Below are 27579 nucleotides of genomic sequence, written 5' to 3'. Positions count from 1 at the left end.
TTAACTTACAAAATCTATGCAATCAAGAGCAGTGAGTGATTTTGTTTGACATTAAATAGACAGCAGTAAAGGCTACTGCCCCTTTAAGACCTAATGCACGGATATGCGTCTTTTTCGACTGCAAAGTTCACTTAAGACATACAGACTGCTGGTCTGCTCTGCGTGGATAGTCATGGATAGGTTGACATACTTGTTGTGTGAGTTTGTCCGTTCACATGCAAGACTTGAAAAAGAACTCAATATTTGCTCGCTGTGAGACGTGTGTGGGCTTTCGGATGAGTGCACAGAGACAGATCTTCTCACAGCGCGCGTAAGTTTTCATTCGCGTTTTCTGGCACTACACCCGGGTTATGACGGCAAAATTGACTTCTCATTTGAACATAAGGCAGCACTCGCATGCATTGAACAAAGTTTACAAAGAGAGACAGTTTTGCCCACGTTTTTATTTTATTATCACTGTTGTAATGTATCACTGAGGAGCCAGCACGTGTATCCATCGACAGAAACAAGTGTTATTTTCAAGTTACAACCCATATTAAAGATTCGTTACACGGCACCCCTGCTCTCGTCAGACGGCACCCCGGTTGGAAAACACTGGACTAGACAAATTCATTCCCAATGTGTCAATACTGTACTCTCTCTCACCAATACTGCATACAAACCTGCGGCTTAAAAAAAAAGAAAAAAGTGTTATTTGAATAATGGTCAAATGTTTCTGCACTATGCAAATATGTATTTTACAGAATTTGGAAAAGTTTTGTTGTTGTGTTTGGAATTAGAAACATGTTGAAAATTCCTCTGCTCACATATGAGGCCCCAATTTACTTTTGCGTTGCTTGGTAACACACAAAGCTTGATGCTTTAGATTCGATTGACTATTGAGATGATTTTTGCTGGCAGAGAAAAAAAACACAAGGTGCATCCCAATTTAAAATTCAAAAAATTAAATGTGGCAATTTTTGGAAATTCTCCGATGTTGAATGACAAAATAACCTCAACAAATGAGCACAATACAGCAGGTCTATATAGTAGGCTAGAGTTTGAATACACCTTCTGGTGCTACTTGGACACGTCATCAGTGAAAAACCCGGGGTCATGGGGTGTTTCGGGTCTTAAATCTTCATACACCCTCACCCGGGCGACCCAACCGGGGGTGATCAGTCCCCGGCTTGTGTCCAAGTGGCATGTTGCTCCACGGATCCCCCCTGCGGATCCACAGCCACCGGGAAGCCCTCTCTGCGGCCTCTAAGATGTTCGTGGTGGCTTTTTTCAATTGCAGTCCTTTCACCCCAAGGAGTTTGAGGGTTCGCAGGAGTGAGTGGCCAGCGAAGCCTCGGCACCCGACCTCGACTGGCTCACAGTGAGTTTTCCAGCCGTTGTAACGGCACTCCGAGCTGAGCCCTGCGTACTTAGCCCTCTTGCGCTCGTGGGCCTCTTCAATACGGTCTTCCCAGGGGACAGTTAGTTCCAGGATAACCACTTGCTTGGTAGATTCAGATGTTAGCACCATGTCTGGGCGGAGAGAAGTGACTGTGATGTTGCCTGGGAACTTAAGCTGTCTTCCAAGGTCAACCTGAAGCTGCCAATCACGAGCAGTGGAGAGGAGCCCCCCCGTAGAGCTATGCCGATGGAATTGTTCTTTCTGCCCAGCTCTAATGAAGGTGATTGTCTGTTTGGGGGCTGCCTGGGTCTTACTGAGCTGGATAGCTGTGCAGATGGAGTCCGCCAAGGCCTTTAGCACCTGGTCGTGGCGCCAGCGATACCGCCCTTCCCCTAGCGCTCTTGAGCAGCTGCTCAAAATGTGCTCCAGTGTGCCCCTCTTCTGGCACAGCTTGCACTCGGGAGTGTCTACCAGGCCCCAGGTGTGCAGGTTGGCTGGGCTTGGGAGGACGTCATAGACGGATTGGACAAGAAACTTGATCCGAAATGGCTCTGCTTTCCAGAGCTCTGCCCAGGTTATTCTGCGTGGATCTGCATGTTCCCACCTGGTCCACGCTCCTTGTTTGGACATACTGGCCATTTTGGTATAGCGTTCTTCCTCCACCTCTGCTCGTATCTCGTCCTGAATCAGTCTGCGCCTCTCTTTTCCACGAGCCAGATCGTAACGTGGCTTGGGAAAACAACCAAGACCTGCTCTTCCCATTGCCACGGAGCCCAGCAGCGTTTTGTGCCTTAGTCGTGCCTCAGCTTTAGTGACGGCTTCTTGCGCCTGCCACTTTCTCCCGGTCTTCACAAGGATTCCTGCTGCTGCTACTTTTGTGTCTTTTGAGTCCCTGTACATCAATACCTCTCTGGACCGGGTGACTTTAAACTCCTCTGCTAGTCCACTCAAAGGAAGATGCAACTTGGTCGTCCATGAAGGCTCTTATGGGGGGCTGACGGGTCCCAGATTTTGACTTGGGACCTCTGCATTCCACCTCGGCCGACTTGACAATCATGTTCATGGCCAATGAGAAGAGAGATACCGAGATTGTGCAGCCAGTGATTATCCCCTTTTCAAGTTGATGCCAGGAGGATGTTACTTGGCCTGAAGAGACTCGTGCACTAAAGTTGTTGTAATAGTCCATGATGAGGATGCGGATCTTGACAGGAACATGATGTTTTACCAGTGCGGTTTCAACGAGCTTGTGTGGAATAGACCCGTAGGCATTGGCCAGGTCAAGCCAGAGAGTTGCCAGATCTCCTTTGCTCTCCTTAGCCTCCCGGATCAGCTGTGTCACCACCCCTGTATGCTCCAGACATCCAGGTACTCCTGGAACTCCTCCCTTCTGGACTGAGGTGTCAATGTAGGAGTTCTTCAGGAGGAAGTCTGTCAAACGTTGGGACACGATTTTGAAAAAAATCTTGCTCTCAACACTGAGCAGCGAGATGATGCGAAACTGATCGATGTTGCAAGAGCCCTCCTCCTTCGGGATCCAGACTCCCTCAGCATACCTCCAGTGCGCAGCGACTTTCCCTCTCCGCCAGATCACCTTCAGGATCTTCCAGAGACGTCTGAGGAGCTGCGGGCACTGCTTGTAGACCTTATAGGGGATCCCGCTGGGACCGGGAGCAGAGCTGGATCTTGCCGCTCTAACGGCTTCTTTCACCTCTTTCAGCGTGGGTTCAGCACTGTCAAATTGGATCCCTGGTTCAGGTGGCGCCACCAAATCCCTGCAAGGTTCAAGGTCATGGTCCCTCAAGGTGTCACTAAAAGTGGTGTGGAGATGGTTGTCAATCTCCTCTACCGGGAGAGTGAGGTGGCCACTTCGCTTCTGACCCAGTAGTTCCTTGATAAAGCTGAAGGGATTGCCAATGAACGCACTACGTTTCCGAGCCCTTTCCTTGCCCTTCCTTCGGTGCCGTTCCGCTCTCCTCAGTGAGATGAGTCTCTTCCTTATGATGTTTGTGAGTTCTGACAAGGCAGTCCTTTCCTCTTCCTTGGCCATCTTGAACTGACGTCTCAGGGATTTTAGTTCTTGTCTCAGCTGACTGATCATGGCTTCTCGCCTGTTGAGCTTCGCTGGATTCCTATCTCCTCTTTTTTCCTGGACACCAAACCGCTCTACCCCCATGTTCATTATGATGGTACACATGGTCTGGAGTTTCTGGTCGACACTGCCCTTTGAGATGGATTCCAGACACTTGTCTACATCCTCGTCCAACTTAAGCCACTCCTTATTATTTGCGGCAGGCCACTTCACCCTGCGATGTTCCGATTTCCTGCTTGGTGGGGGGATTTGTGTAGCTTGGAGGTTCCAGGTACTGTGGGGAGATTCCGGACCCGGATCCTCCTCCGTCTCACCAGGTTCAGCCGCCGGCGCGACAGTAACTGCTGCCCCAGCTGCCGTACCTGAGCGTAGCTTCACTTGATCCCTCCTGAGACAGGCCATCTTTGCCTGGTGGATCTTCAGGCCCTTCAGGTTTTTGCAGACCTTGCCGCAAATACAGACTGCGCTCGTATTCCGTTGTCCATTTGCTTGGGTCATTACCGGTAATTCCGTCCGATTGGGATGCTCATTCTCCCCCCCTCTCGGGTATCCCTGGGGGTATATTTCTGTGGGGTTCTTCGTAGCTTGTTGTGGGTGCTCCCTCTCAGGAGCTGCAGGTCGGGGGGCTAGCCCTCCCTGCCCCGGTTGCCGTCTTTCCGAGCTGTCTGCTGTCTCTCCAGCCGTCACCACTCTATTCGTGGATGTCATCCAGACTTTCCTGGAGGTCACTGGCTGTGCCAGATGGGATAGAGTTTGAATACACCTTCTGGTGCTACTTGGACACGTCATCAGTTTATAGTGCGTCCTTTGGGACACAACAGACACAGGCCAAATTTTATGTTTGATATCAGGCTTTTATGGCCCATATATTTAGAATTTGGAGCTCACATTTGAGGAGGGAAAAAACACCTTCATTTTATCCAGAGGACCAAACTAAACAAATTATGTTTCGTGCAGATGTTGTTTATTAATGGCCAAAACGGAAGATGAAATTCTTATAGATTATATTGTAGTCTACTTTATAACCTAAATCAATGTAATTTTTTAATAGTGTAACACACTGCTTAGATTACATAGCCTACAATGTGGTTATAATTGTAACATTACTAAAATAACATTTCTACACATAAGTCTATTTAATAAGTTATGTTTATATATTTAAAAAAATAAATAAGTTGGGCTTATCAGAGTTGTTTATTTGCACATTACATGGCAATTGGGTTTGTTAGAAAAGTAAAGTAGCCTATACTAGGCCTACTATAATAAAACTTACACTTAAAATAAAATATAGCCTAACTTATAATAAAACTTACACTTAAAAACTGTTCCTAGTTTGTTTAGTCACAGTGTTGATACGATTTGGAATTATTTTTAGAATTACATTTTTCATTAATAAGTTAAGCAAACCCAATGTGTTTGTCTGAGATTCATTTTAGCATTGAATTCTGGCAAAACACATGACACACTGTACTGTAAGATATTTTGACTTTAGAATGCTTCCCCCCCCCCCCCTTGTTTTCCTATAAATCACCAACATTCCTTTCTTTTGTTTAAGTTGGCAAACTCTAGCGATATTATAGCGGTTTTCATTCAGATCAGACCGTGCATATTTCCCTTCATCATGAGGCGGTACGGCGCTGAATGGGAAGTGCGTGACGATGGCTGCAGGCGGAAGTGAGGCTTCCAGAAAGTGCGAGGGCGGTTGCGCAGGGAAGTGGGGAGGCGGTTTGGTTGGATGCTATTCGGTTTACATAACCCAAACATTTACTGTGATTTATTTAATAGTCCACGCGCTATATACCCACAGAATTAAAACAATAAACATTATTATTATTATTGTGTGGACTAAGTCAGTTAAGGTTGCATTGCTTTCAAAGGGAGAGCTGGATAAGCAAAGTCGAGGTGCGCGGCTGCAGAAACAGTCATCTGCATCTTCCCCGGACAGTCAGTCAGTCGATTGCGGTGCTGCTGTACGTGATTGAGGGAGCCCTGCCCTGCTGCACACACACCCGCAGCTTACTCACTGCAGACGGGATTTGCAAACCCTGTAGCCAGGTTAGTCAAGAGGAGGTGTGCATAGAGAAGGACGTGTGTGTGCGTGATGCACCCAGGAATGTTTTCCTTTTGTCCCGGCAGTTGATTCATTCTTCTTCGGTAGCTATACCGTCCAGCTAATCATTACTGGGATCATCATCACTGGCCCTGTCAGTAGCAGTCACTAAAGCACTTCTATGAAGCGTTAATCTTTACTGCACAACATCTGCTGTGTTTTGGCTTCATCCGGGGTCCATTATCTTCATCCTCCTCATCCTCCTCAGGACTAAAAGCAAAACGCGCCCTTTGTGCCGCTTTACTTAGCGTTTTGATATGCGTGCTTGGCACGCGCGAAACTTCCCTTTCCATTAGGCTATCTATATTTGCTCGGAGAGAATATTATTACAGTTACGATATTTGGACTCAGTTTGAACTAGTCAACAATTGCCATTCATTTCCATTACGTCAGCACAGCTGCTCATCAGTTTTGTTGGTTTACAACCTGTGTTTGTGTTGTAGAGAATGAGCGCTGAGGAGAATCCCGCTGCTGAACCTGCGCCTGTCATCGACGTGCAGGGAGACGGACGCTGGATGTCACAGGTGTGCTCTATTGCGAAAGACTAGTCTTCTGTAGTCATTGTGCATACTTGGTACATCTCAGATCTACATCTTTCATAACACCTCAGTCCGATTAAGGATTAGTGTAACATGCTCGGATTTGTTCTGTGTTGTTGCAGCACAACCGTTTTGTGCAGGAGTGCAAGGATGCGGAGCCTGATGTTCTGTTTGTGGGAGACTCAATGGTGCAGCTTATGCAACAGTACGAGGTGATTGTTATCTCGTTAATGAGTCGATCCATAATAGAGGAGAACTATTCGGATGCGATTCCATTTGCTCAGTAAGACTTCCAAATACAAATCAGAATAGCAGAAGCAGTGAATCCAAGATAGAACAAACTATTACTGTTCCCATACTTAGGCTATCTTACAAAAATCTTCCAAAAGTAGAACAGTGCGCTAGAGCAGAAGTGTATAAAATGTTAAAAATGCACTGTGTAATGGTATTGGGCTAAGTGGTTTGCAAGCTGAAATATAATTAACATTTGCAATTATGAACATATATAAAAATATTTTATATAAAACTAGTGTGTTTTTGTTGTTGTTGAAATATTTGGAAGCGCTATATGACATTTCACATGTATTTATATCCAGTTTTTTACTATAACAGAACTATGGTTCATTTTCGTAAGGGTTTGTTTGTGCTTTATGTGGAAAAAAAGTTTCTAAGAAAAATAAGTTTTAATCCATACATTAAAATTATATTAAATAAAAACAAAAACACAAATCAGTGTTAGCAGATTAGAGGAATGTTCTGTTGGAACTGCTGGACACAGTTACTGTCATTGTTTCATCCTGTAGAAACGTCTTAAATTTATATTCCAGTTACATGCTGTTGCCCCTTTACAGTTACTACTCTCATAAAATATTTGAATTGCATGTTGACTTGAACTAAATTAAGCGTCCAACAGCAAATATTTACAGCACAGGGTATGTTAAACTCTCGCTTGAAGCTTAAAATAAACAATTCTCATGTTTTGTGCGTTTTGATCATGTACCTTTCCTACTCCACTGTTTCTAGATGCACATTTTGTTTATAAAAATGCATTATTCAGTGCTGTCATTTGGCGTGACTGGTGGAAGCTTATTCTGCACAGAGGGCAGACCTGACTAATCGATAATGAGTGTTATTGATTTTTATTATTAGTTATTATCGATTTTATCAACTGGTTGTTGCAGCCCTAGAATAAATTAAATAAATATTTCCTCTAAAATATATGTGGCAAAATTATTTAAAAATAAATAAATAATAAAAAACACAAATAATGTACTGGCGGAAAATTCCATTAAGCCTAAAACACAACACAATTAAGTTCAAAATAAAGGTAAAACCCCCGTGGAAAATAAATACAGAAAATTTGGACCTCATCAGAAGTTATTAAATACATACACCAGTCAGGACTTCATCAGACACATACTGGATAAGAACATACTGTTCAAACCTGCCAGATCCAACAAAAAATACAAGTTGAATTTGCACTTAATTTGGTAAAAGGCATTTAATGTTTGCGAAGTCTAATAAAGAGAAATAAACTATTATCATTGTTGGAATACTTGCTTCCACTATATGGGCAATAATTAAGAAGCTCAAACTGTATTCAGACCTCACCTATATAACCACAACTTGTTTGGGACAGTTGCAATAAAAAAGCTTTTGGTGACATCAAACAGCAATCTCATGCCCGCATTCGCCAAACGTTATTAGATAATGAGACTGGGTTTTATGGTCAGATGACATAAAGCTTTTTGGCAAAATAAAGTTTTTTGGGAAAACACCAGAGGTGGGTTTAAAATAGACAAGAACAAAATAGGCCCGTTTCCACCAAAATGATCTAGAACAATTTGTCCCAGGATCTTTTTTCCCTGGAACATTTTCCCCCAGACTTGTCGCAGTCTGTGTTTCCATCGCAGTCTAAAGTACCGTGGAGATTAGTCCAGTGTCATAGGACTGCACAAAATTTGTCCTCTGCATATAAGCGTAATAATGCCTGAACCTCTTTGTTGGTCCATAAACTTCATTGTTGATTTAAATAGAAAACTTTTAGACTTTTAAAAATGACTTTTAAATAAGACTTTTAAAAATGGTGGTTGAAATAAAATGCTGCGTGAACTCAACCAATCAGCATATTTACCGCCCAAGTCCCACCCCCAAAAGTTCCTGAACTTTAAAAAAGTACTACCTCACAAGCAGAGACTTTTTGAGGGGGAAATGTTAACCCAGAACTTAATTTAGACCCTGGTCCCTGCAGTAGATACACACCTAGTACCACCCCAAAGTAACTAGTTCCTAGGGGAAGGTTCCTGCAGTGAAAACACAGCTAGACATGTAAAAGTGCCTCATCCCCACTGTGAAGTATGGTAGGGGATCTTAAATGGTATGGGGCTAATTTTCTTCCAAACACTCTGGACAACTTGTTAGGATACACAGTATCATAAACTCCAAGTACCAACGGATATTTAATCAACACCTAACTGGGCCGTGGTTGGGTCTTCCAGCATGTCAGTGATCCAAAGCACATATCAAAATAATCAACAGAACAATTCACTGACCACAGAATGAAGGTTTTGCCTTTGACATAGCAGACCCCTGACCCAAACAAACCCCATAAAAACATGAGCGGAAGAAAAGATTCCACAAGAATGGACTTCTGAATCTGAAGAGATCCAGACATCCTGTATGGAGGAATATTTCTTGCCATATGTAAATAAAACTTATTACACATTTTAGGAGAAGATCCAGAGCTGTTATCTTGGCAAAGGGAGGCTGCACAAAGTACTAAATGAAGGGGTGCCAATACAATAAGGGGTGCCAATACTACAATACAGAACTTTTTTACAGGAACTTTTCTCCCCCCCCCAGCAGAACTGCAGCTGTCTGCGTTTCCACCGCGATAAAGTTCCATGAAGATTAGGCAAATTAGTCCGGTGATGTAGGACTGCCCGCGACTGCTCCTCCAAGTCAGTGACAGACAATAATAATTTTTGTGTGTACCGATTGAAAGATTTAGTGGACTGTTTACATGAGACGTTATCTAAACCGATCGGGTGTTTACATGTGATGACTTTCAATCGCAATCATTTTGTCACACGCAGTTTGTCTGCCGCATCAAAAATGTCGCCGCTGTTTTCTCCAGCAGCTGGAATGTGTTAACTGTAGCCATAGCAACTCTTAACGGCCACCAGGACTAATACAGTATTATATAAGCTATTTATTTGTTGTAAAGTGTAATAATCATCTCAGAGAAAAAAAAAATCTTCTGTCAGGCGCAGTTAAAGTAAAAACTGCCTGGGGCAATATACGCTGTGTCATTATTCCAACATTATCTTCATAACTTACAAAATAAAAAGTTTACCCCTCAGAAAAATTAGCTTTCCTCTCTTGTCAACATGAGCACGGCGCGCTGTCACGTAATGTAAGGACGCACACTTAAAAGTAATCGGTCAGGTCGTTTACATGGTGAAAAAAAAATTAATTACGAGTATGGAAGAGATTCAAGCTGTGCTGCTTTAGCTGGTTATGTATAGGTTTACTAAGAGGTAATTAACAACGACAGAAAAGAGCACTAATATGCAGATTCAGCAGCATGCAGCATATTCAGAAAGCTTGTAAAGCTAGATTTAAAATGAGAATGTATATTATTATCAGCTATTACGGACATTGCAGGTGAGATGGCTGAGACGAACGCGCGCCATCAGACAGAGAGCAAGACTGATATTTACTGAACGTAGACCGAACCTCGCAAAAGACTTTTTAAAATGGCGGTTGAAATAAAATGCTGCGTGAGCTAAACCAATCAGCATGTTCAGCGCCCAAGTCCCGCCCTCGAAAGTTCCTAAACTTTGAAAAAGTACTACCTCGCGAGCAGGGCCGTTTGGAGGGGGAAATATTTACCCAGAACTTCATTTAGACCCTGGTTCCTGCGGTCAAAACACACCAAGTACCACCCAAAGTTCCTGGTTCCTGGGTAAAGTTCCTGTGGTGGAAACGCGGCTATATATTTCAGAAGAATTTTTTTCCCTTTGAATTATTTAATTTAATTAAAATTTAGGATTTTTTGTAAATATTTTGAATGAATAAAGAAATATTTGAAGGGAAATGGCAAAAACAAATGTACAGTCAATTTAGCAAATATTTGTGGAGCCCACTGTATGTACAGTAACTATAGTAGTCTCTAAGCTGCTAAAAAATAAACTCATGTCATGTTTATTTATTTATTTTTGTAATTATCCATACGTGTAATAGTATATCATTGCAATAATGACGCTTAAATACAAATTTTACCTTTCCAAAATGAAAAAGGTATGACTCTTTTGCTTATACACGTTGTACATATTGTATACCTGTTTTGTGTCTGTTGCAGGTTATTGTTTGCTATAAATAATAATCAGCATTTAATTGTTTCAAATAAATGTACATATTTTGGTTTACATTTGGTTTGCACCTTTTATTGGTGCTGGTCTCAGGTGTGGAGGGAACTCTTCTCACCTCTTCATGCTCTGAACTTTGGGATTGGTGGAGACACAACCTGTAATGTGCTGTGGAGACTACAGAATGGAGAACTGGAGAACATCAGTCCCAAGGTGCGGAAGAGTTTTTGTTTTTTTGTAAATAGCTTTAACAACATCTACCATAAAGCGAAATGTGTTCACCAGTACACCATTTTGTTTTCCACAGGTGGTGGTTTTATGGGTAGGTACCAATAATCATGAGCACACTGCAGATCAAGTTGCAGGAGGAATACTGGCCATTGCCCAGTTACTTTTGACTCACCTCCCCAAGTCCAAAATTATTGTTTTGGTGAGTTACCTGAATCGCCATGTCTATTGTGCTGTTGTAATGAATGTGTATGCAAAGTATAAACTCTCAGCAATTCAGCTTTAGATAATTTATTTCTCAAAGCTGATTAGTCGTAATTCCTGTTATTCAGGGCCTGTTGCCAAGGGGAGAGTTTCCTAATCCCCTGAGGGAGAAAAATGCATCAGTGAACAATTTACTCCGTGTGTCTCTTCCTCAACTCGGCCCTGTTCAGTTACTTGATGTGGGAAGTAGTTTTGTCCACTCAGATGGGACTATTTCCTCTCGAGACATGTTCGACTTCCTGCATCTTACCGCTGGTGCATACAGGACCATATCGACAACTCTCCATGAGCTGCTGCTTCAACTGTTGGAGGAAACACCTCAGGAGAGGCGGGCCTCACTGGTTTAAAAAGGGCACAATGTTGGTCAATCACTGGAGAGGCAGGGTTAAGACCAGTAAGACATTGGCCAATTTTATATGAAAAGTATAAACTGTGTATATGTATCTAAAATGCATAATAGACAACAGTAAGAGAATGAAGAATAGATAAGAAATATTTGACAAGAAATAGTTTTTCTTAGGACGCGTTGCTTAGCGGGACTGGAATCTCTTCAAAATCCCATTGTCACAGTCTGAACAACCTTTAATAGTAGCACTTACTCTGCCAGCTTCTCTGTGCCTTCATACATGCACTCAGTCACACTCACAGCTGTTTTATAATGACAGCTACATGATTCAGTTCACACAAGAGAAATCATGCCTTTGAAATATATGCTTATGTCTTACTCCCATTTTAAATTTTGGTTGTTTATTTTTTGGCACAGAAGCATCTAAAACCTCCTCTTTCACCCTTTATTCACAGTAACACACATATGATATATTAATGTAAGACTGGAGTGATCAAACCATATCATTCCTTGTGTGTGGGGTTTGAGAAAGCTCCTCCTCTTAAGGGTCTAATGCACAAAGGTTTTCAGTGTTAATTTTTATCTCACTTGCATCCATGTTTTTGTGTACATGTCCAAGCAATCTGTAAAATATTATGTGAAGAGTTGAGTATGAGTAAGTATGGTAGAGCAATATAGTGATATATACATTTTGTGTGTGTGTGTGTGTGTGTGTGCGTGCGCATCTATCTGTGTGTGTATGTATATATGTGTATATATATATATATATATATATATATATATATATATATATATATATATATATATATAATCTGTTAGTATTGATGTACTCTGTGCAAGTGCTTATTAAGCTGGTGCTAGTGTATGTGAATGTTTTTGTGTTCGAGTGTAAGAAACCAACATCCATAATTATTTGTATGGTCCGCAAAGCGTGCACTATTACTGCGGCACAACTGCCACATGCTTCAGATCCAAGCATTCCAATAAATTAACAGGGATCTAAGCTCATGTGTACACTTTCTTTCACATTCACATGCTGTTAATATGTGATACTCATTTCACTTTCTTCTGCAGCGTCAGAATGCTATCATACATTTAACCAAAGCTTTAATTCAGATTCACAGAAAAACGACTTTCTGCATCCAAATTCAATGTTATTTTGAGAGTCTGCTTGAATATTCAGCAACTGATCTTTCTCAAATAATAGAATGTGAGCACACATGCACTATACAACAAGAAAAGTCAGGAGGACCATGTATCATACTGGAGGCAAATAGTTGATAGATATTCCAACCTGTTCCAGCATGCAACAACAAAAAAATTAGTAACCTCATTTGACATGTAGAGGGAGACATAGCACAGCAACCTGTAAAAATAACCTACTGCAGAACTATGCAGATAACCTAATATGGTTTATATTCTTTTACTGTTATCTGAAAGGATATATTAAATGATGGGCAATAAATGAAAAGTCTGCAAAATGAGAAAACAAAAAATGGTTTATTGAGAAGCAGCTCTTGAAAACAGTTCACAAAGTAGGCTACTACAGGGCAAAGGCATGCTCTGCTTGAAATACATTTTGGGTTTTGATAATGACAGGGATTCCTACAGGTTGCATGAACTCTAAGTGATAAGTTACTGCTGATGATGACAAGCTCATTGAGCTCTGTTCTGATGATACAGACTTAAGCCACTTAGATAACATCTTTCTCTGTATGTTAGCATACAATGCTCTCATAACCCATGTTTGACCCTCTCTGTAAAGAGAGAAGGTGGTAAGTCTACAAAAAAAGTTAAAAGCTACACTGGGTTGACATATTCATAGAGTTTTTCAAAGACGTGCACATGCACTTTGTCAAAAAAAAAAAAAAAGTTTTTAAATTATACATATTAAAGTTGTTTTAGGTGTATTTTTTGATTTATTTAAATAATCATTATTTAAAATTTACGTCCAGCACATGTGTAGTGTAGCAGGAAGTTAGTCATTGTATATACACTGTAAAAAATAAAAAATAAAAAGTTGTTTTTTGTTAGTTTAACTTTAAAAAGTAAGTAACCTGGTTGCCTTAAAATTTTGAGTTTATTGAAATAAAAAAATTGGGGACATTTGTTTAATAAATAGAAACTCAAAATATTATTGTATCTGAACCACATAAAAAATTTTTATAAATCATGAAAACGCACTATTTGGCATGTTTCACCGTGTCATCAGAAATAAAACACATAATTACCCAATACGCTTACAAAATCTTTTAATAATATTTTAATAAAGGTTGTCGAATCTCAAAAAATGTTCATTGTATTAACTCAAAATTTTAATTTCAATGAACTCAAAGTTTTAAGGCAACCAGGTAACTTTTTTTCTAAATAATTTTTTACAGTGTATATATATATATATATATTTCTAGTTACATTTCTGTAACTAGATATCAGTTTTATGGTTAATGTCCTTAGTTTTCAGTCAAAATGCCACTTAGCATAAGCTAATAAAGGTAACTTTACTTGAGAATGTGTACAGTTGAGTAAATCAAGGGACAAAGATAACGCATTGATCAATGACCCCTGACTGGTGATGGACTTTTTCCCATGACAACAGTTGATAAAATTTGATTTGGAGCAGAAGGAGGTGGAGATCAAGGTTTGCTACACGTTGCCAAACCTGTTATGACACTGAGATGTAATCACATAGATTTGTTCTGTTCAATAACAAATTGCTTAATCACAAGCTAATAAATGCCATGTTCTGCAACAAGCATAACAAAATCTAATTGTCAAAATCTATTTTTAATTGCTGAATCACATTGACATTACTGAATTTACAGTTTCCTGCCCCAATGCTGCTGTATTAGGGAAGAATAAATTAAATACTTGTCCTCAGAATCATTGTTTAGATGCAATTTAACATCTAATTCACAGTGGATTATCAAAGCAATGTCTGAAAAATGACTTTCAGAAGATTGTTTACTAAATTCAAGTTAAAAGATTTTATCTGACAGAAATAATATCATAGAATACTTCACATGTAATTTGTTTGGAGTCTAACAGTACATTAACGTGTCTAGATATCTAGGCGTCTCTTATTGCACCTACCCTTTGAACCTCTGATGTGTAAGAGGACAGGGTTCCAACTCCACATGCACCGTTCCTGCCCTATATAAGACCTCTGCCTCTGCTGTCTGTCCTCGAACATTCAGAGCAGCACCACTCAGGTAAGAGCTCAAACCAGCAGGAGAGGAGGATTGGGGCAAGACTATTCAGAATACAGAGGGCAGGAGTAAATATAGAAACAAAGAGAACATAGATATTAGCAAAGACACAGTTGATAATATTATAATATTGCTCTTTTCTATTTTTTTTATTACATAGACCTTGGACAAAATTCATTTGATGGTAGAATATGTGTATTCTCTTTCAGAGCGCAACCATGAAATTCGTGGCTCTTGCACTGACTCTCCTCTTGGCCGTGGGTAAGTAACATGCCTTGCTTCACATTTCGCTTAAATGTCATCTCAGTTTTCTTTAGAGTTAAAAGTTCAAACTATTGAATTTAATGCTTTGGTTTTTGGTGGTGACAGTTGTTTTTACATCATATGCATTTTCACAAAAAGTTTGAGATAGTCTTTACTGTGGTTTATGAAGCTTTTCCTGTCTCCATAGGTTCCCAGGCCCGTTTCATGCAGGCTGATGCTCCCTCCCAGCTGGAGCACTACAAGTCAGCAGCCTTGGTGTACCTGACCCAGGTCAAGGATCAGGCTCAGAAGGTTCTCGACAATTTGGATGGAACTGACTATGAGCAATACAAGTAAGAGACACGTGAGCATGATAACCTCTACGTTTTCATGTCTCTCACTCTTTTGTCCTTTGCTCTGTCATGTCATTTTTTACTGTCTGTCTTCTGCATCTGATTTTTTCAAATCAAATCAGTTATGTATATAGTGCTTTATACAATACAGAATGTTTTCCAAGCAGCTTCACACACTCAGGGAAATAAGAGTGAATGTAAAGTTAATTCATTACGAAACAAATTTCATTTCAGCTGTAATGTTAATTAAATAACTCTGTCAGTGCTGCATAGCTAATTCATTATGAAACAAGTTCAATTAAGCTATAAGCAGCTCTTCAAAGGCAACAGTAACAAGAACCCAAGGAATCAAAGCTTCATTAGGTGACAGTATACTACAGAGTAAAGCTTTGGGAGAAACCAGGTTCAGTCAGGAAGCCAGTTCTCCTCTGGCTTTCGTGAATGAGCACAGTGTGATTTATGATTCCTGGCATTCACCTCCAGCTTTATCTAAAGCAGTTTGTGTTTGAGTATTCTAAATTTATGTTCCGTTTTCTTCAGGGTGCAACTTTCAGAGAGCCTGACTAAGCTTCAGGAATATGCCCAAACCACCTCCCAGACTCTGACCCCCTACGCTGAGACCTTCTCCACCCAGTTCCAGGAGAACACCAAGCAGCTGCGTGAGCGCGTCATGACCGACATCGAAGACATCCGATCCAAGCTGGAGCCCCACCGCGCTGAGCTTTACCAGGTGCTGCAGAAGCACTTTGATGAGTACCGTGACAAGCTGGAGCCCCTCTACCAGGAGTATGCCACCCTGAACCGTGAAAATGCTGAGCAGATGCGTGCCAAGCTGCAGCCCCTGTTGGATGACATGAGGCAGATGATTCAGAGCAACGTTGAGGAGACCAAGTCCAAGCTTGTGCCGATGGTCGAGGCCGTACGCACTAAGCTGACCGAGCGTTTGGAGGAGCTGAGGACCATGGCCGCCCCCTATGCTGAGGAATACAAGGAACAGCTGGTGAAGGCTGTCGAGGAGGCCAGAGAGAAGATCACCCCACACACCCAGGACCTCCAAGCCCGCATGGAGCCTTACATGGAGAATGTGAGGGCCAGGTTTGAACAGGTGTATGAGACCATCTCCAAGGCTGTCCAGGCATAAAAATGCACAAGGACTTTGCACACTCGGATCCTCAGACAACAGCAAAGAATAGATTTTCTAGTGTTTGGTGACAAGGATTGTAGGTGCAAGGGTTGTGTGATGAATGTTTATGTTCCTTCAAGATAAATTATCTTTGATGTAACAATGCAAATAAAATGCACAAAAATGATTTCTTTGAGTAAGTGTTTTCTTCTTTTCTGAAACGTATATTATGCTAATACAGTTTTTATTTTCAACATTATAATTTTAATCTTAATAAATCTTAAAAAAGGATGACTACAAGTGATTACACAATATATATGAATCAATTATTTTGTTCCTCTTTAATGTGTATAACTCTCCACATAAAGGCCTCTGTTGATCCTTGGTTTAATAAAATACAGCAAAATTGCCAGCAACATTTTCCAGTTAAGAAGTTTTATATAACTTAGAAAAACTGAAATGACAGAAACATTTTATTCTGTTTTGTATTTTGTGTGCATATTACATGACCCTTAGAAAAGCTTACATAATGAGGATTATACTTCAGGTTAAAGTTTAAATCTTTGGAATAACAAGGAATACTGAAAATGTACAATTCATATAGCAAGGATTTCCATTGATAAGCAAAGTTACAAATTAGTGTAATAACATACTGTCCTTTATAAGAATAATCAATTCTGACCAGGAATGGACCAATTTGTATTCTAACATTAACCAGATAGTTATTATGGAATTATAATACTTAATTCACTTAATTTTTTGCAGGTACTGGCTCAACTATAGGTGTGATTGTTTTCTCAGTCCTCATTTGGATGGGCAGAAAGGACAAGAGTTATTCTTGCTGGACTTGAGCCAAACACTGACACACTAAATGAAAGCAGAAACGACAACTTATTAGAACACAGACAAAGCAAAAAATGTGCTTACATTTGTATTTTGTGATGTTCACACTCACTTCTTTGTGCATTGTATGGGAGCAGTTTGTGTTGTACTGACTTCCAGTTTCTACAGGATTCTGACACATCAAACAAAACTTCCGCATAGCAGACTGACAGAGAGAGACAGAAGAAAGGTTTGTTTATATGGTTCCAAAAATAATGAAACCTGTTTCAATACATTCAAATAATCTGATTACTGATTGTTTCCTGGTTTGTTTATGGATACATTTTAGGAAGTAAAATATAGTAGGGCTTTAAGATTTCAAAAGAGTAATTTTTTCTTTCAAAAATAAAAAAATTATGTGCATATTTTTATTCAAACTGCAAAAACTTCCACATATAACGTGGGGCAATTTGTCTCACTTTTTACCCAAGTCTTATTATTATGACTCTGCTTTCTTATTTAAGGTCATAGCAGACATCCTGCATTAAGTATATTAGGTTTTATCTTTGTATCATTCCTCCTTGAAGGAATTAAGGGACAGTAAAATATGGCACAGCTTACCCCACTTTCCCTTATAGTCCAGTGTATTTTGTTAAATGTGATTTAAGAAAAAGGGTTCTACCTGTGGGGGTCTTGTGTGGAAAACCTGAGCAACCGGGGGACGGAAATGATGCCGCATGGGATGCTGTGGCTGGGCTATGGGACGCTGGATTGGGCCAACTGAAGCAGGAAAGGCTCTAGATCCAGACGGAGGTGCTATAGGTCCTGGTGGCTAAATCAATAAAGTAAAGAAATTATTCAAACGATGCAAAGGAGGAAAGTAACAACAAAAACACAATGAGGAAGAGTGAGAGGAGTGTGCCGCCGCACCGGTCTTTGGTTCTGCGCAAGTCTCTGTGCAACTTGCTGAGTAAGATCATCCATCGACATGCCAGCCATAGTACCGCGCTCACTCTTGATTTGCTGTAGAACACGCGTTAACTGATCTCTAATACAGACAGAAACAGAGAGGCCACTTTAAGAAAGCAATCCTTAATCTTTGGCAACTTCAGAATCAACAAACTGTCAACAGGACAAAAACAAAACAAAAAAATTCTACTAAAATTATATTGTCTGCTAAAAATTTATTGTAAAGTAACCAAGCTTATGATTACAGTGAGTGTATAATCTCAGTACCTTGTGCATTGTGGGAAATGCGAGCCCAGTCTCTCCAGAAGCTTGTCTAATTTGCCTGCAGGTGCAGAACTGGAGGGTAGGGGCTGGGGGGAGGAGTTACGTGTAGACGTGGTTTGCATGACTGTTTGGGGAAGGCGCACTGCAGCTTGGGGATGAAAACTGGCTCCTTGATTATTTGGTAATCCAACAAAGGTGCCTGCCAAAGCAACTGAGGGTGCAAGGGAGACGCCTCCATGTGTCTGTGGAAGGATATGTGGGGCTGGCGTGACAGGAGCATAGGATGAAGTTTGAGGCCTGCAGATGGTTTGCATAGGGATTTGAGGGGCAGGTGCATGAGTTGTCATAGGGACATAAATGTTTGGGACGTGTGCAGATTGTGTACCTATAGTAATGGGTGCATATTGTGTGTTTTGAGGAGACGGGGCTGAAAGTGGCGGTGTGCCTCTTTGCGGTGGTGTGACCGAGGGGTGGAATTGGGGATGAACTATAGGAGGAGAATTTGTGGTAGTTGGTGGACCACTGCTGAAAACTGGATGAGAAGCAGGATTCTGAAGTGGATTGATTATCATCTCCAACTTCGGAAACCGAAAGATAAAAGAAAATGTCACAAAAATATACATTACATTCTTCAGTTTTAAACTATGAAAAATAATTATAATACAATTAAACTGTATTCTATCCTAAGCAGCAACTCTACAGAGCATGCAGTTCTGTTTTAAAAGATGACGCACCACCATATTAGAGGTAATTGGCATGTTATATTTACATAATCATACAGAAATGCTTATTTTTAATAAACCAGTATATTCTACAAATATAAAGATAAAGAACTTAATTAGGAATTTGACTAACGCAAACCAAAAGATATATATTACAAACCCGATTACAAAAAAGTTGGGACACTGTACAAACTGTGAATAAAAAAAGGAATGCAAATTTCATAAACTTATATTTTATTCACAATAGAATATAGACAACATATCAAATGATAAAAGCGAGACATTTTTAAATTTCATGCCAAATATTGGTTTATTTTGGATTTCATGATTTTGCTGGACGAAAAATTGGCCAAGAAATTATTGTGATAAACGATAATATTGTCGTTCTGAGACCATTTTCATCTAAAATAATGATAATGGCATAATAATGCAGGTACACCTTTTCAAAGATCAATTAACTTTTATTTCTAAAGACTATTTAACACTGAAAACGGAAAAAAATAATAATATCCACAATAAATGAGCAAAACAACCAAAAACAAAAAACATTATCGTGGGTGGAAAAGTTATCACGCTCATTTTTTTTTGATTATCGCGACAGGCCTAAAGGACACCCCCCCCCCCAAAAAAATGGCCAGCCTGCAGTCCAGATATTTTCCCCATTGAAACAAAAAACATTTGCCGCAACAAAGAGGAATATGCGACAAAGAAGACCTAAGGCAGTTGAGCAACTAGAAGCCTGTATTTGACAAGAATGGGACAACATTCCTATTCCTAAACATGAGCAACTTGTCTCCTCAGTCCCCAGACGTTTGCAGACTGTTTTAAAAAGAAGATGGGATGCCAAACAGTGGTAAAAATGGCCTTGTCCCAACTTTTTTGAGATGTGTTGATGCCATGAAGTTTAAAATCAACTTATATTTCCCTTAAAATTATACATTTTCTCAGTTTAAACATTTTATATGTCATCTATGTTGTATTCTGAAGAAAATATTGAAATTTGAACCCTTGACATCATTGCATTCTGTTTTTATTCACAATTTGTAGAGTGTCCCAACTTTTTTGGAATCGGGTTTGTAGATACAAGATATATATATACAATTAATCAAGAGTCACATTATATTCACAAAACATATTCTATATATAAATTAGACAGGATGGGCGATGTTTGAACTAGGGCTGGACCAGAATAATTGAATATTGGAATATTCGTTCGGTGGGTTGGTATTCGATTTACAATTTTGGGATTCAATTTTTTTTTTTTCCGCAAACTCAGCATCCCCCTCAACACGGACAGTTAAATAGGAAACCAACCTCGTTATGTTTAATAAATATATTTGCTTTTTATTTGTGTTCCGAGTAGTTTCTGTCTAGAGTGCACAACTGCATGAGCTTATATAGAAGAAGTGCATGCCTGAGCTTGCATTTTGAGTTACCATATTTTCCGGACTATAAGTCACTCCGGAGTATAAGTCGCATCAGTCAAAAAATGCGTCATGAAGAGGAAAAAAACATATATAACTCGCACAGGACTATAAGTCGCATTAGGGCAGAAGCAGAGCGGGAGCCGCGTGCGCATGCATGCATGCACCCACTCGCCTGCACTCGCTCACACCCGCTCACTGTGCATAACCGAGCAGAAGAAAGAAAGTGTGAAGTGAGTGAGAAACTTGTGAGGGACCGGCGAAAAGCAGAGGCTACTTTAACTGTAATGAAGAAAACAAAGAAAGCGAATCGCGGACAGTAAGCAAGATGGCCAGAGCTGAAGGAACGAGTCCAGAGATGCTTGAACTCTCTGCCGGGAGACGCGTGAGACGAACGCTGTGTAAATCGATCTCCGCTGCATATTTTACAACATGCAGTTTGTATTTTGTAGAATAAGATTTTCTTTATGGGGGCATTTTGTTTGTTTTCAGTCTTTCTAAATTGTTGTCGTTAAGTTAATATTTCAGTTAAGAGTTTTTTTCTGTTTTCAGTCATTTTTTTCAGGGGTCGGCTACAGAAGCAGCATAGAGCGCCCTCTCGCGGCTATATGTTTATTTTTGTCAGTCAGTATGAATTAAATTTGATATACAAGTCGCACCTGACTAAAAGTCGCAGGACCAGCCAAACTATGAAAAAAAGTGTGACTTATAGTCCGGAAAATACGGTAAGTTGCGTTCGTTTGTCATTGTGGAAAATAGACTAATAGAATCAAAATGTATTAGCGTTTTTACCCGTTAGGAATGTGACGGTAAGAAATTTTTCCCTCAACGTAACATTACATTGCTTGTGCACTGAGCGGCCGTGAACGAATGAGAGTGCGGTCATGCCCTTTTTAGTTTCGGTTTAGAATTAGCGCCAATTCAGTGGCGGGTTGCTTGAATGGTGGGTTCTTTAGCCTATTATTCTTAATGAAAAACATAACAACAAAACAGTACAATGACAAACTCCTTAAATCTGTGCTTTTACATTTCACATTGTTGAAAAAAAGGTCTTCAACATTGATGCTAATAAGAAATGTTTCTTGATCACCGAATCAACATAGATTTATTTCTGAAGAATCTTGTGACACAGAGGACTAAAAGTCTTAAAACCCCCACACTTTTGAATGGTAGTGCACCGCTATCCCTAGGCCATATATAAATAAATTGTAAACACTTACTGTAGGCACTGCTGGAAGTAATGGGAGCGGGATTGAGGGCAAACTGTCCAACTGTTCACCTCTCTGCAGGAGTTGATGGTTTTCATTAAACTTATTCTATGAAAGAAAAAAAACGAAAGACAGAGTAAGAGAAGCTGCAAACTCCATACACCTGTAATCCCACTGGATCATCCCCTCACCTTTAGTCCAACTAGACTGCCACGGACCATTGCTACATTGTGCTCCCACTTCTGCTGCCGGTGCAGGTGCTGCTGGGAAGGATTCAATCTGTCCAGAATAAGCACAAATCCCTAAGAAATCATATCACCTTCATGCATGTGGACATACTGCATTTGCATACCCGTCAACAAACATTAATTCACACACAGTACCTGAGAAAATTAAGATATTTTTCAGCGTCTACAATCCAGTCCTCCACTTGAGAAAGCGCAAGATCTTTCTGCATCTCAAGTGCAGCTATCTGCTCACACATGAACCAATACACAGTCAGACAATAACATACATGATTCATTACACTATCTGTGAGTTTTCTAGAAGAGATGTGCTGTGAAGATTTACCTCATCCTGAAGAACGGTCTGACTGGCTTGCTCTGCCTGTCTGCAGAGTGTTTCCATTTCCACCCTCAAGTCAGCTATTTCCTGCTCCCAGGAGAGCCTGCACAAACAAGCACAAAAAAACAGATAAACACACAGCTCCAGAGGTATTTGGGTGTTTCTCACTTTACGTTTTGAATATTTTACTTCTCTTGACTCTGTTCCTCGATCAGCATCTTGAGTTTCTTTTCTGTGTCCTCCAGCTCCTGAGCCAATCTAAAACACGTAAATATCTTTTAAAATTCAATAAATAAGATCTATCCAATATTATATAATATTGTTTAAAAGTTTATGGTCAGTACAATCAATGCTTTATTAAGCTAGAATTCATAAAATTGACAGTAATGACATCTTTTGAACTATCTATACATCAAAGAATCAACTGGGGAGAAAAAAATCAGTTTTCAACATTGATAAGAAATATTTCTTGAGCACCAAATCAGCAAAATAGTGATTTCTGGAGGATCATGTGACACTGAAGATTGGAGTAATAATGCTGAAAATTCAGATGTGTCATCACAGGAATAAATTACATATTAAAATATAATAACTTAATAGATTTCACAATATTACTATTTTTACGGATTTTAAATTAAATAAATGCAGCATGAGCCTAAATGGTGAGCCTAAAAGTCTTCCTTCAAAAACATATTACAGACATTTGAAATATTTCCTATGTTCTGCCCACAGCAGACAGCTGAATTTAATTAATATAACATATATGTTAGTAGTATACCTTGTTTTCTCCTCTTCCATTCGATCCTTCTCTGCAGTAAGCTCTTGCCGTTTTACCATGAAATTTTTTCGTGTGGTCTTGCTACTATTCAACTCCAATTTAATTTGCAAAGACTCAATTTTTTCAATAAAACCCTGTACAAAGGATAAAAAGCTACATTTGAATACCAATTAAAATGTTGGCTTAAAAAGTACAGTAATAACAAAAAAAATTAAAAGGGCACTGCACAAAGTATTACCATTACATATCAAATCAGATTCTAAAAACTTTTCTTGCTATTCAAATGACCATGTGTAGATATCAGAACCTATATACATTATATGTATACAATATTGTTGTTTTTGTGATGTTTAGATGTGATGCTAAACCTGGTACTGATGATTTCTGTCATCTCTTGTCTTTTCCAGACTGTGGACACAGATGTTATGCTCCTCCTGCTCTGCTGCATGCTGCTTCACAAGAGCCTCATACTGCTCATTCAACTCAACACTGCAGTCTTCTAAAGCACGCTAAAGAAAGGAAAATATATAAAGATATGTAAGAAATATATACACTAAGTCTGAGATTATTAACTGACAATTAAAATCAGAAAAATCATACTTTATAAAGTATATTCAAGTATTTTTCCTATTTCAAGGTATCTAATTTAGCTAGTTTAAGGCATTGTCTATTTATACTCTATACAAAATGATACTCTTACTTGGATTAAAAGGATGCTCTTTAAAATTGTGTAAATTCATGCAAATGTATTAACGTTTGTTTTGTTAATATTATGTAATGAAACATTTGAATTAAAGTAAGATTAGAAAAATACAAAAAAGAAACACTTTCCAAAAACATTTGTAAGACATTTATAAACTCCACGAACAATAAAAAAGTGCAGGAAGCCAAGGCTGAATTGTTTTCTATTTCATATTTGCTAGAAAAATAGATAGTATGACATTTGTGCAACAAATGCCTTTTGTGACATTAGCCTTGTACTGTTGGACAGAACAAACTTGTTATTGTTCTGTCCAGCAGTATAAGACTAATGTCACACACACACACACACACACACACACACACACACACACACACACACACACACACACACACACACACACGTTGGTTTCAAGTTCAACATCAACATTCTAAGCCAATCCTGTGTAAAATGTAAAGCAAATCATGATTTTAGCATTTCAAATAGCAAAATCCCTTTTTAAACACATTTCACTATATTTGTGAGTAAACTTTGTGCTTACTAGTATAACTTGTACCCACATCGTGGTCATGAAGAAAACCTGCTAAGGTACTGAAAACTTACCATATCTGATTCCCAGTCCTCATTCGTGTTTGTAGATCTTTCCTCTGTCCAGTCCTCGGTCTATGGTGGACATAACTCCATTTAATAAATAAACTACATTTAGATGATCACTTTTGTGAAATATATCATTAGGAGGTTTTTCAGACCTGTACGTTTTGGCTCTGTGTTTCATTACTGTGTGTAAAAGTGCTGCAATCTTGCTCTTCAGCATACTGGTTGAATACTGTTGGGAAGCTGCTCTCAGTGGCCCAGGGCCCGGCCGATGAGCTCCATAGTGAAGGATCCGGCGGAATCACTACAGACACGGGGTCCCTGCCAAAAGAACAAGTGATGATGAACCATCCCACCTAGAAACACTTTCAAATTCACTTTAAGATGTTTTGTACTTACTGAAGCAAGTTTTCGTCTAAAGCTGAACTCCACTCGCTGTGTATTTCACTTTCCATTTAACGTTACAGGCAAAGTCAGCGACAAAAGACTCTGAAAACATTATTCAGATTTTAAACGTTAGTGTAAGTATTTTATATACTTAATTTACACATGACAACACACTGATTTTAAATGACGAAAGTTATATTTCCAGTGAAATATAAGCGCCAAAAGCAAAGTTAACGAAAGAGCACATGAAACCAAAACTCACACTAAACATTAAAAGAGCTGGTCGTGATGGTCAAATACGTAACAGAATACGCATAGTATATGTGATGTAAATAAATTAAGAGAATAATGGTCTTTTTTAAAAGGCAGAGACAACTGGCGCATTTTTCATGACGTCATCTAAACCGGTTTTACTTCCGGTGTTACAATCTATATAGTTCGTGAAATATTTGGTTCCATGTTCAGTTCCCGTTAATAATATACTTTTAGATTAGGGTATCTTGGAGATGAGTCTAAAATCAAATTGTGCAGATTTGCACTCTACAACAGAATGAACTGATCAGAAAAATCTGATCCTTCTTATGTGAGCATGGATTGGTAATTAATGAATTAATAATTATTTAAATACAAACAATATGCAAGTTATTTATTTACTATTATTTACAAATGCAGGAAACCAGCCCAAGTAGGCAGCATAATCGTGTTAGCTGCGACTGAGTGTCTGCTCACTCTTGGCCGTGTTCTATAGCGTAACGTTACCCCAGTCAGGAGTATATTGAAAGATTTTAATGTTGCTGTGCAACAAAGACATGTGACATAAAAGTAAGTGTGCATTTACTTGAATGATAATTCGTCATAAATATCAATAATAAAAGAAAACATTTGTAGTTTGGTGTTGATAAAGGGTAACATTACGTGATTGGGGGCTATGTTCTGTTATCAGCATGCTCACAGGTGTTTTTTTTTCTTTTCTTTTCTTCTTCTTTTAGGCCTATCTATATTGGAGAATTATATTTACTGGCCCACACTGCATGAATATGGTAAAGTTGACTGAAGCAGGAACGTAATTCACCAGTGCATACACTGTAAAAAAATATTTAGAAAAAAAGTTACCTGGTTTCCTTAATTTTGAGTTCATTGAAATTAAAATTTTAAGTTAATACAATGAACATTTTTTGAGATTCGAAAACCTTTATTAAAAGATTTTGTAAGCATATTGGGTAATTATGTGTGTGTTATTTCTGATGATGCAGTGAAACATGCAAAATAGTGCTATTTTCATGATTTATCAAATGTTTTATGTGGTTCAACTTCAGATACAAAATATTTTGAGTTTATATTTATTAAACTAATTTCCTTCATTGTATCAACTCAAATTTTTAATTTCAATAAACTCAAAATTTTAAGGCAATCAGGTTACTTACTTTTTTATAGTTAAACCAACAAAAACTACCACAAATTTTTTACAGTGTAGGAACACTAAACACATAGGAAAAGCCGTTCACTTATATTTATTTATTTTCAGGCGTATAATTTTGTACTCAAAATGTGCCTTTGTGCCATTTATATTGTTAACTATTTTCTAAATAAACTTGTCATTGAAAAGGGTCATGAAACATTTTTCTTTCAGTAGGCTAAAGCATTGATTTTATCTGGCATCCAATGATTTTTTCTTGGTAGATTATATGTCTCACATTCTTTCTTTTCTTACCTGAAATGCTCATTATGTGGCTCTTTAGAGAATCACAGCATTATTCAGGATTATTCATAACCCAACACATTGTATTTCTAAACAAAAAAAAGTGTCTGTTGTTTCATGTGAATCATGATTTTAACATAATTTTGAAGCAAAAACATCTTGATTAAAAATTATCAAAATATTTTCAGTTTTTTGGGCTTCTGTGTTTTCATCAGCATGATATCAGAGCAAGTCGGACACATTTGGGTGGGGATCGGTTCTGCACAGATTTTGCTCATCTTAAACAACCCTACCCAGCTAGCAATAGCCATCAGCCTAGACATCAAATTTTATCCGTGTTTGGTATGTTTAGATCGAATAATTATTTGTCAGAAATATAATAACATAATCCGATACTTTTTATGCTGTCAAAATTAGTTGTCTCATGGTCCGTAATCTGGACGAATGTGGCTAAAGCTGAGGACACACTTAACGTCATCTAGCTGAAACACTCTGTGACTGAATTCAACACGCATAAAGACTGTTCCCACTCAACTAGAGCAGATTGTAGTCTTTGACAGTCAGAGAAGTGGACTAATCTAACGACTGAGTCAGTCTTTACACAACACAATTAACGATTGGTGAGTCATCATGGAACATTCTGCCGAACTCAACTGTGCAAGATCTTGTACCGAAACAAACACTCCCAACAATACTGGTAGTTTTATTTATTAATTGGCAAACAAAACTTGAATGAAATACATTTAACAAAGTCCTATTTTTCTCTTTTAAGTTTTCTTTTTGCCATATTGCCTGAGATGCATTGCATTATGCATTTCTAGTGCTGTTTTTTTAAAACCTATAATTAAGCAACAATGAAAAATCTGCACATCGAAGGCCTAGCCAAACCTGGTTACCATACTGGGCCGGAGCTGGCTCACTTTTGGTGAGCCGCTCCCAGAACACGGCCAAGAGTGAGCAGACACTCAGTCGCAGCTAACCCGATTATGCTGGCTACTTGGGCTGGTTTCCTGCATTTGTAAATAATAGTAAATAAATAACTTGCATATTGTTTGTATTTAAATAATTATTAATTCATTAATTACCAATCCATGCTCACATAAGAAGGATCAGATTTTTCTGATCAGTTCATTCTGTTGTAGAGTGTAAATCTGCATGATTTGATTTTAGACTCAACTCTAAGATACCCTGAAGGG

The 27579-nt window shown here is 39.0% G+C and overlaps 3 protein-coding genes and 1 pseudogene across 4 annotated transcripts in view; 2 read left to right on the top strand and 2 right to left on the bottom strand.

The window, feature by feature from the left end:
• Positions 1–1157: 1157 nt before the first annotated feature.
• Positions 1158–3887, bottom strand: LOC137071638 (uncharacterized; annotated as a pseudogene).
• A 1252-nt stretch (positions 3888–5139) lies between these two features.
• On the top strand, positions 5140–12074 carry pafah1b2 (platelet-activating factor acetylhydrolase 1b, catalytic subunit 2). Its single transcript, XM_067438474.1, has 6 exons — positions 5140–5525; positions 6024–6104; positions 6242–6331; positions 10586–10702; positions 10797–10919; positions 11050–12074. The coding sequence occupies exons 2-6, from the start codon at positions 6027–6029 to the stop codon at positions 11326–11328; spliced, it is 687 nt and encodes a 228-aa protein (XP_067294575.1). The 5' UTR covers positions 5140–5525; positions 6024–6026; the 3' UTR covers positions 11329–12074.
• A 2359-nt stretch (positions 12075–14433) lies between these two features.
• Positions 14434–16439, top strand: apoa1a (apolipoprotein A-Ia). The gene is made up of 4 exons (XM_067438472.1): positions 14434–14536; positions 14743–14794; positions 14985–15129; positions 15670–16439. The coding sequence occupies exons 2-4, from the start codon at positions 14752–14754 to the stop codon at positions 16268–16270; spliced, it is 789 nt and encodes a 262-aa protein (XP_067294573.1). The 5' UTR covers positions 14434–14536; positions 14743–14751; the 3' UTR covers positions 16271–16439.
• Positions 16440–16707: 268 nt separating this feature from the next.
• Positions 16708–27579, bottom strand: part of rnf214 (ring finger protein 214) — a 28719-nt gene continuing 17847 nt past the window's right edge. The window contains exons 1-16 of one of the 2 annotated variants that reach the window (XM_067438470.1): positions 24947–25114; positions 24697–24786; positions 24453–24618; positions 24307–24366; positions 23372–23512; positions 23004–23137; positions 22415–22483; positions 22232–22328; positions 22045–22133; positions 21853–21940; positions 21674–21769; positions 18311–18885; positions 18005–18122; positions 17757–17906; positions 17208–17300; positions 16708–17119 (exon numbers count right to left, since the gene is read on the bottom strand). In XM_067438470.1, the coding sequence (XP_067294571.1) occupies positions 17057–17119; positions 17208–17300; positions 17757–17906; positions 18005–18122; positions 18311–18885; positions 21674–21769; positions 21853–21940; positions 22045–22133; positions 22232–22328; positions 22415–22483; positions 23004–23137; positions 23372–23512; positions 24307–24366; positions 24453–24618; positions 24697–24752 (1995 nt within the window). In that variant the 5' untranslated portion in view covers positions 24753–24786; positions 24947–25114 and the 3' untranslated portion in view covers positions 16708–17056. Of the gene's footprint in view, positions 17120–17207; positions 17301–17756; positions 17907–18004; positions 18123–18310; positions 18886–21673; positions 21770–21852; positions 21941–22044; positions 22134–22231; positions 22329–22414; positions 22484–23003; positions 23138–23371; positions 23513–24306; positions 24367–24452; positions 24619–24696; positions 24787–24946; positions 25115–27579 lie in introns of those variants that run through there. The other variant, XM_067438471.1, reaches the window with a different exon arrangement.

The sequence above is a fragment of the Pseudorasbora parva genome, chromosome 3 (genome assembly GCF_024679245.1).
Source record: "Pseudorasbora parva isolate DD20220531a chromosome 3, ASM2467924v1, whole genome shotgun sequence".
Classification (NCBI taxonomy): Eukaryota; Metazoa; Chordata; class Actinopteri; order Cypriniformes; family Gobionidae; genus Pseudorasbora; species Pseudorasbora parva.
Note: the sequence above shows the minus strand (reverse complement) of the source record. Positions and strands in the feature narration are given on the sequence as shown.

What these genes read in the sequence shown, in the direction of transcription:
- pafah1b2 (XM_067438474.1), top strand. Translation starts at nt 6,027, where the DNA reads ATGAGCGCTGAGGAGAATCCCGCTGCTGAACCTGCGCCTGTCATCGAC. An exon ending in ACGGACGCTGGATGTCACAG is followed by an intron (nt 6,105 to 6,241) that starts GTGTGCTCTATT and finishes GTGTTGTTGCAG; the next exon opens with CACAACCGTTTTGTGCAGGA. An exon ending in AGTCCAAAATTATTGTTTTG is followed by an intron (nt 10,920 to 11,049) that starts GTGAGTTACCTG and finishes CCTGTTATTCAG; the next exon opens with GGCCTGTTGCCAAGGGGAGA.
- apoa1a (XM_067438472.1), top strand. Translation starts at nt 14,752, where the DNA reads ATGAAATTCGTGGCTCTTGCACTGACTCTCCTCTTGGCCGTGG. An exon ending in GACTCTCCTCTTGGCCGTGG is followed by an intron (nt 14,795 to 14,984) that starts GTAAGTAACATG and finishes CTGTCTCCATAG; the next exon opens with GTTCCCAGGCCCGTTTCATG. An exon ending in ACTGACTATGAGCAATACAA is followed by an intron (nt 15,130 to 15,669) that starts GTAAGAGACACG and finishes CGTTTTCTTCAG; the next exon opens with GGTGCAACTTTCAGAGAGCC.